Source organism: Peromyscus leucopus, chromosome X (assembly GCF_004664715.2).
Source record: "Peromyscus leucopus breed LL Stock chromosome X, UCI_PerLeu_2.1, whole genome shotgun sequence".
NCBI classification, from domain to species: domain Eukaryota; kingdom Metazoa; phylum Chordata; class Mammalia; order Rodentia; family Cricetidae; genus Peromyscus; species Peromyscus leucopus.
The window spans coordinates 117,430,853-117,439,351 of NC_051083.1; the positions used below are offsets into that span (position 1 = coordinate 117,430,853).

At 45.1% G+C, this 8,499-nt stretch overlaps 1 protein-coding gene across 1 annotated transcript in view; it reads right to left on the reverse strand.

Moving 5' to 3' along the window:
- Gpc3 (glypican 3) overlaps positions 1–7,417 on the reverse strand; it is a 340,901-nt gene extending 333,484 nt beyond the window's left edge. Inside the window, exon 1 of the mRNA XM_028887089.2 lies at positions 7,074–7,417. Within this exon, the coding sequence (XP_028742922.1) occupies positions 7,074–7,245 (172 nt within the window). The 5' untranslated portion in view covers positions 7,246–7,417. The remainder of the gene's footprint in view (positions 1–7,073) is intronic.
- Positions 7,418–8,499: the final 1,082 nt, after the last annotated feature.

Consider the following 8,499-nt stretch of genomic DNA (forward strand, 5'->3'; position numbering starts at 1 on the left):
AAATAAGGAAGGGACTATGCAAATTAGTTTATTCTACCAAATAAAAATTTTCATCCTGAAAACACATTTTGGAATACGTCTTGGTAAACACAATTTCATCAATCTTTACGCCATAGGTAAGAAATAGTATCCACTGAGGACCAACTTGGTTACAATCAGTTTGTCTTGGGAAGCACAACTTATTGAGAATGCTGCCAAAAAAGCAATAGGTTGAACAGTAACTAGAGTACTGCCTACCGATATGCGCTTCTTTAACTGATAACCTTGTCGTCATATTTTCACAAATCAAAATTCAACAGATCTATATAGTAAAGAGAAATACAGCAATTTATATATGTGTATAACTCGATCTTGAAACTACTTAGATTTACCTTGGAAACAAGAAGAAAATACTCACCTCTTGTAAGATCTGGCTAGTCTACTTCTTCCAGGGAATTATAGTGCAAGCAACTGAATTAAACCAACAGCCTTTTTACTTACCTATAGGCAACAGATGGATTTTTTTTTAACCTGAAAAAGTCGTTCCTTTTTAGAAAACCCAGTTAAATTAAATCAATACTTAAATGTTGACTTTATTGAAATTTTGTATTTCTAATATATTCTAACTGCATTCAGTAAATATGTACTAGTACCTACTGTTCACACTCAGTGCAGATACAAAGATGAATGCCGTATAATCCCTAACGTAAAGGAGATCACGGGCTCATGATAGGAATACTTGTAACCAGGATTTCTAGTTATTTTCAAAAGGAAGACTCTAAAGGATCAATGAAAGTTTTACCTGAAAACTGTCCATCTTCTCAATTCATAACAGACAAATGCTTCATAGTAGAAAATTTGAAAGATAATATTTTAAACACTCTAACTTTTTTGAGAAATGAATAACTTTCATCTGGCAGTACATGAATGGATTCGATGGGTAGATGTTTCTTTTATAATGGGTTTGACTTTCCTGTCCCTTCTTATCACCGCTTTCACTTATATTTTATCTTCCTTTCTATCAATTATTTATCAATATAAGCCTATTAAGTACACTTCAAAGAGCTTAGTAGATTTCCTAATCTGGCATATAAATACAATTCCAGCTACCAGAAGTAATTAACTGTTTAGAACACTAGCAATTCATTAACTTCCTTTTTATTCATGAGGAAAAATACAAATTCTCAAATGCAGCTTTGTCCATCTCTACACAAAGAGAATCCAAAGTGAAAAATGTCTTTTTTGATAATCACTTTGGATTTATTTTTGTTGTCGTTTTTAAAAATGACAAGAATTTCTGATAATTAGCACTTGTATATGTGATATTTAGTTGGCCTAATTTGCAGTAGAGGAGTAAAGCTTCTTTACTTTGTATATTCCAAAGGATTTTCACGTGGGCCCATGGTGTTCCAGCAGGCGGGCGGGGCGCCTCGCTCTTCACACACACAGAATTTCAAAATGCACTTTTTCTCTGCTGATGTGCCCGCTATCACCCTGCTTTCTGAACCATGTTCCCTCTACTGTTATAGTTCAAAAGGTAAATTCCCATTACTTGATGCTGTCTAAAGCTAGTCTGGGGAACTATGGCTTGGATTCTATTTTCTGATGTTCATTTCTTAATGGACTGCTAGAGATACTGTTTCAAGGCAGACACACTGCTAAATATGGGCGAATGACTAGGGGATTTTTCTGCCCATACTTCTCCTTAGCCCCTAGATTACCAGAAACATCAAACTCATTTACAAGGTCGGCTAGGGCTCAACAGATGTTGGCTCTTGGAATAGTCTCTTGAGTTGAGCCTGTATACGAATTCTGATCCCAGGTTACAGAAACCCGTGAGGTGCTTCAACAGGTCTGTGCATGTCTCCTAGCTCAACTTCCAAATATGGTAATACCAACATTAGCAAGAAGGTCTAGCTGACATTAAATCAAAGAGGAATTGATTTAAGAGAGGTCCTGCGATTTATGTGTTATAATAATTGTTGATCTTTAACTATACTAATCCAGGCATAACAATGCTGCTGACTTCAATTTGTTCTTTGGGTATTCAACATTAATAAGCCCTACCAGTTATTAAGAGTCAGCAGATAGCTGAAATAAGCCTGGATCTGTCTACAGCCAAAATACATAAAGACTAAAAAGTTTATCTACACACCCTAATAATGTGCCACAACACTGGGTTTAAGCTTTTAAAATAAGCCTGAGAAAGTATGTGGGAGTTCATATAAAATACTTAATGATCTAGAGACTCTATTTTTGTTAATTATCGATCAAATGCTGTATGGTGCTTAGCATTGTGCTCAACACCACTCAAATCAAGAGCTTTCCCTTTAAGAAGCTTATAATCTAAAACATACAAATAACCATATGCAGAAAAAAGCTAGAGATCAGAGTAAAAGGAAGCATTCACAAAAATGTACAAATTCAGCACGCCAGAACTTTTCAGTTGAGCAACATGATCCCCAGTGAAATTCTTTCCAAATGATGTATCGTGTGCACAAGTTATAAGTGATTATCTTCAATTTTCTTAGAAATGAGTAATAAGATCCCTCTTAAGACCCATGCTTTTGTATATGCATCAAACACTAAAGTTGGCATGGCCATTGATAGCTGCCATTTAAAGAGAAAACATATTTTCTGTCTTGTCTCATAGGAGACAAATCCAGGACTCTTTTTTCTCCCAGGTTGGTAATAAGCAGTCTTTTCCTAGGCTACAGTGAACAGCAAACATTGCAACTCTAAAGATGGAAGCAACAGAATGCTCAAAATATTGCATCAAAATATTGGATACAATCTACCAGCCCATAAGAAAAAAACACATTGCAAAACTGACACCATCTGTGTCATCTAGCATCCATCAAAACCCGTCTTCTGTCTCTTTTTAAGATGGAGGCTCTATTAAGAGACTTCTCCCTATCTCCCACTTCATCTCTTCAGTTCTTTTCCCTTGCCCAGGCTGCCTATTGTGACCATTTCAGCCAATTTCCTGGAGGTATTTTCTAGCCCCTTTCACCCTATTTAATCCTACAAGTTTCCTGGGAAGCCTGTTTACTTGTGTGCTCCCCCACTACACTGCAAACCCGCTGACAAAAGGGCCTGCATCTTACTCCTCTCTGCACCCCCACCCCAGCACCTAACATGGAGCCTGCCTAGGTGCCTCGCCAATTAGCAGCCATCTCCATCGGATCGATGGCTCTTTCTAAGCACTTCTCAGTCAGGATTTTTGCAATAAATATATTCAGAGCACATCTGAAAGAATTCTCTAAACTCCACTAAGTTAGCACACAGCAGTACAACTTTGTAAAAGTTTTGACGAGTCACCTGCTCACCCAAATGTCTAGCGCAATCTCAGCGGAGAGAAAACCCTCCCCCGCCCCAATTCTCATTCTCGCTCCCAACATTAGGACTGTTAATTGTTTCAAAATAATTGGGGAACCACAGCTGGCAACACAGATATGGTTGCTAGTTCTCATAGTAAACACACACACAAGCACGCACCCGCACATTTAAAAACAAACTCTTTGTTTCGAGAATTTTACTTTGTATTTTTCTGTTTCCTCAGTTTCAAGAAACTCCAAGTGGATCTTGGCTCTTGGAAGCTGCCTTTTACCCATAGGTGCATTTGGCCTTCTGGATCAGTTCTAGCACTTTCCAAGGCCCTCTCCAAGGCAAGATCTCTCCATCTTAGGGGAGTTGCAACACTATCATGATTTGTTTGATTTTCTCATTGCCATCTGCCCCCTGCGACTCCCACCCCCCACAAAAGTGGTATATGGCATTCATAAAGTGAATTACACTTGATTTTTGTTTAGAGGAATTTTTTTTCAGACTTCTGTAACATTCCCTTGAGACAATTGGAAACATCATTGTCTGATTACTAGCTCACTTCCCTTGCCTAAAATTGTATCCATTCTTGATTGCGCCTGTGGGTAGGTTAAGCAAAACAAAATAAACATCTAGACTTATGAGCTCATTGGCTTTTTTTCTGAATTTTTCTAAATTAAATAAGGGCAAAAGAGCTGCACTGAAAGTCAGTTATATGGATTTCCCTGCCAAATGCTAACTCTGTGTGCCTGGTTTCCATCTGTAGTGCTTTCCAAGTTACAAATCCTTAAAAAAAATGGGGTCTGAAGAGATTCCTGGATTTGGGGAACATGCTATTTAGAATGGCTATCCAGTGCCTTTGAACGCTCTAAAAGAAATGGGAACATGAGATTGGAAGGGTTTAGGCCAGCTTTGTAGAAGTCTGGGGTAGTTCTTCAGCACCAGTGATTTATTTTTTAGGCTGGCTGATTTCAAATGCCATTTAGTCTCATCCATATTAGCATAAGAAATGTACCTTATCCACTCTAACCCAATTCTACTAATGGCCAAAGTTAGCAGTCAATCCCAAATGTGCCCCTTACGTGAAACAGGACATTCTTGAGGATTTCTCTTTAGTGGGACCGAATCTCATTTTATCTGGGACAAAGAAAGCTTTAATGCAGTTAAGACAGTGCAGCAGATAAACTGAACATGGCTTAAACCATAGATGGGGGGGGGTGAGTCAAGCGGTCATCGCGATGGTTCATAACTATCAAATAATTTGCAGCTCTCTTTCAATTTCTAACCAGTGAACGACAGCAGCAAATTACACATTTATTCGCTTTGAAATTACGTACTTGCCATTGTATTCAGTCTGCCATTATCATCTCTTCTCTGAAATACTGATGAGCTATTTCCACACATGAACATTAGGATTTTCACCATATTTTCTATATCTGCACACCATCCATATTTGCCTAACTATAGTTCAGGACAAATGGTTTTGTACCAGGCCTGAGAATCTGAAAGCTGTTCTGCCATAGTAAAAAAAAAAAAAAAAAAAAAAAAGTACAGGATAACTGTATAAATATCGCTGTATTTGAAATTTGGACTTGTTTCTATGCCTGCCATGTAGAAGGTGCTGGCCACCATTTAATTTTGTTAAGTAACTGAAGTGAGTTGTGGTGGTTTTATACGGGGGGGGGGGGGGGGACGGGACGACGACGGGGGGACTGGAAAAGTGCTTTCTCCCAGAGTTTTGGGAAATACTAGAGGAAAAAAAATCTCTATTACAAATAAGTCTCTCTAAGTATGATCATCCTTAGGCTGGAAGCACGAAAGGCAGGAAGCGAGTCCTGGCCAACTCTCATTGACACAGTGTGTGGGCCCTCCCAATACTTTTATACAGATGTAGCAAAGAGGCAGGCAGCCAGAGAGCTGGGGGAAGAGGGAGAAAGGCAGGCACGCGCTCCTCTGTGTGCGTGTGTGCGTGCATGCGTGCGTGTGTGTGTGTGTGTGTGTGTGTGTGTGTGTGTGTGTGTGTGTGAATGAGTATCTGGATGGAATTTTCTGTTTTCCCCCCTTCTTGAGCACCATTTTTTACCTCACCACTTCGCATCGGCCAAATGCTGCCCAACCCCAACCCCGGGCCGGTTCATCTTGTGGGGGGCTCAGCCTGTAAGGACCAATTTTTACATTATCAACAAAAGCGTGTTCTCTAGCCTTAGCAATCTAATTACCATGGCACTTCCAGGGGAGAGAGATTCGCCTGTTGTTTCAGCTCTGTAGAACTGATTCATAGGTTGCCCCTTACAGCTCTTGCACACGCCCACGTGGTACGTTATTAAGACTTAACAGTGGAAGAGGTAGTTTTACCCTCCCTTAGAGCGATATCCTGCAAGGCAATATTTAACATATGCGCAAGTGCATTTCAGTCACCAAAAAAGGGTGACCAATTACCTTTGCAACTAAACAGCAGGCTCGCTAGGCTCTTTTCATCAACCTAAAGAAAAGGCTGAGGGCGCGCTGGCTGCCTAGGTAACCTCCTGCCAGTGAACGCTCCCTGGCAGCGCCCACAAGGCGCGCATCCGCATTCACAACTTGGTCCAACGATCCGGCCCGCCTCCCTGACTTGTTGAGAGCCACCAGCCAAGTTGTGGCTAGGCTTGCGCCCAATCTCTCCCAAGCGCGGGACGCGCGCTTGGCTGGATGCATGCGTCCTCCTCGGAAAGAGACCCCGGAGGCCACAAACGACTCGCCGTGTTCGAATACGGTTGGCCGGTTTCTTCTGAGCGCACCTCTGAAAAATTAATCTTTTTGAAACCTATTCTTCCTGCCCATATTGTTAGTGTAGCAACTTGTCCTGATTGGATTCTAAGGCAGGCGTTAAGACCCCAACCTCTGGATAGTCAATCACAGAAGGCCATTAATATTCATCTGTTGACAGCGGCAGCCCTCAGCTAAGGTTAAAATATGCCCTTACAGAACGATCTGATTGTGCAGAACAAAAGGCAGGCGCCCAGAAACTTTCCTCTGCCTAAAATCTTCTCCTCTTCAGGGTCCAGCCTGTCAAGGCAGATGAATTTGGGAGGGGGAGGAGTTAAATCGTCTTTGGACTCGTGCTCCGCAGGCCAGCACCGCCGATTTTTAAAGAGATTTTGCCAACCTAGATAAGGGAAGCTGTTTTGAAGGAAAAGGCTCAGTCTTCACATTTTGGGGGATCGTCTTACTCAAAAGTTTCCTTCGGTGTGTCTTTACTAGCCCCTGTGGATTCAAAGATTTGTGCTTAACTTTGCCCGCACTTGGGCCCGGCCAGCCTCGGGAACCCAGACTAGGGAAGAGAAGGCATGGGGTCACATGGTGGAGAAAGTATGGCCAGAGCTGTGGGTCCAGCTAAGGCAGAACGTGTGAGTAAGGGTGATAAATTCCCGAATCACCATCTCCACGTTGTGGAGCCGGTTTGCTAGAACCGTAGGGGAGCCAGCTCCCACCTTCCCGCCCTCCCCAAAAATGGGCGCTAGAAAGGCGATCTCCGCCGTTCTTGGTCGGGCTTGCACATTCCCTGACAGCAGCGTGAGCCTGGGGCATGTGGACAGAGTCCATACGTACTCTACTTCCCTCCCTCAGTAGACTGGGCCAGGCCCCAGGCACAGCGACCATTCCCAGGTACCCGGCAGCAGAGAGCACGGCCGCGGCCCCTCTCGGCTAGCGCAGCGCGCTCTGGGAAGAGCCACCACGCGCGCCTTGGCTTCCCAATATGCGCGGGGAACGCTCAAGGGACCCCTACTCACCTGGCACAGGGGTTTCCGGAACCCATTTGAGTCCGGGCTGCAGTCTCTGGAAGAAAGAGCGGACCTGGTGACAGGTGGCGTCTGGAGGCGGCGGGGGTTGCGCCTGTCCCAGGCAGCCCAAGCCGAGCAGCATCGCCACCAGCAAGCACGCGGAACGCACGGTCCCGGCCATCCTGCTTCTCGGGGGAGCGAGGAGAGCACGAGAGAGTGGCAATAAGAGCTGGAGCGGTCCCGCGACTCAGCAAGTCTGGCAGTGGCCCTGCAGAGCGAGAGACAAGCCGCTACACAGCCGCTGCAAAAGTTTCCTCGCAGCTACCTGGGCGCTGGGCGAGGGCGGGAACCGCTTGGCGGCGCAGGGCGGCCCGGGGCGGAGCCTTGTGGGCGTGGCGAGGAGGGACGGGGCGGGGCGAGGAGAGCCGCGCCGCCTGGGGGACGGCGGCAGGGTCGTGTGACTGCTGGCCTGCGGGATGCGGGGTGTGGCGGGAAGCGTAGCTGGGAGACTGGGTTTACCACAGCGGGCAAACCTGGCGGGAAAGGCGCTGGAGGAGGGTGCGGAGCGTGTGCGGTGGCTCCTGGCAGCCCTGCCCTGCCACTCGCTCGCCGCTGCTCTACACTGGGCGCTCTGGCATAACTACTGCAGAGGGGCTGCAGGCTCGGGCACGCTGATTGGCTTCCCAGCAGCCGTCCCCTCTGACTGGCTCTGGGAGAAGTTCCCCAGCCTCACTCCTCCTTCCTGCCTCCCATCGGCCTGCAGCCCGGAGGGCTTTTCCTTTTCGGCTTTTTGCAAGCTCTCCATCCTTCCTTGGAGTGGGGTGGAGGTCTGCGGTCTAGGTACACATACACACACCCGCTTCGACCCTAGGCCTTCCCCCACCCTGATCCGGCTTCTTCTGGCCACCAGAGCCCACACAAGGCTTTCTAAGCACAAAATCCATCTCCTTGTTCTGCTTTCTGAGGAGGCAGTCCTGGTAACCCTTTTCCCAAACAGCTCTGGCCGAGCTCTCAATGCAAACCCACAAATAGTCACGTTCAGGAGCAGCTGGAGACCTCTGGATCTCACAGCCTGGCCCATCTTTGTACCTAAAAGATGGAAGCCCTTGTAGCTTGCTGGGTTTGATTCAATAGAACCACACAAAGTAAAATATATTTATATAGATTTTAGGGCACTTGATCCCAGTGCCCAGGTGGATCCTATCGCCTGCAGGATAGTCATGGGCGACCCTCATAAAGCAAAGTACAGCTGCTGAGAGTAACTCATTAGGAAATTATTTTACATATTAAATTCTTTAAGCCATAGATGGTCTGCTTCATGCCTGGAGTAGAACCCTATTTGGAAGGTTTCCTGGATTCCAATCCCCATTTCTCTTACTTAATTCTCTCCAGTAGAAATACATTTCTTTGAGAATCAGATACCTTTTTGAGAAGG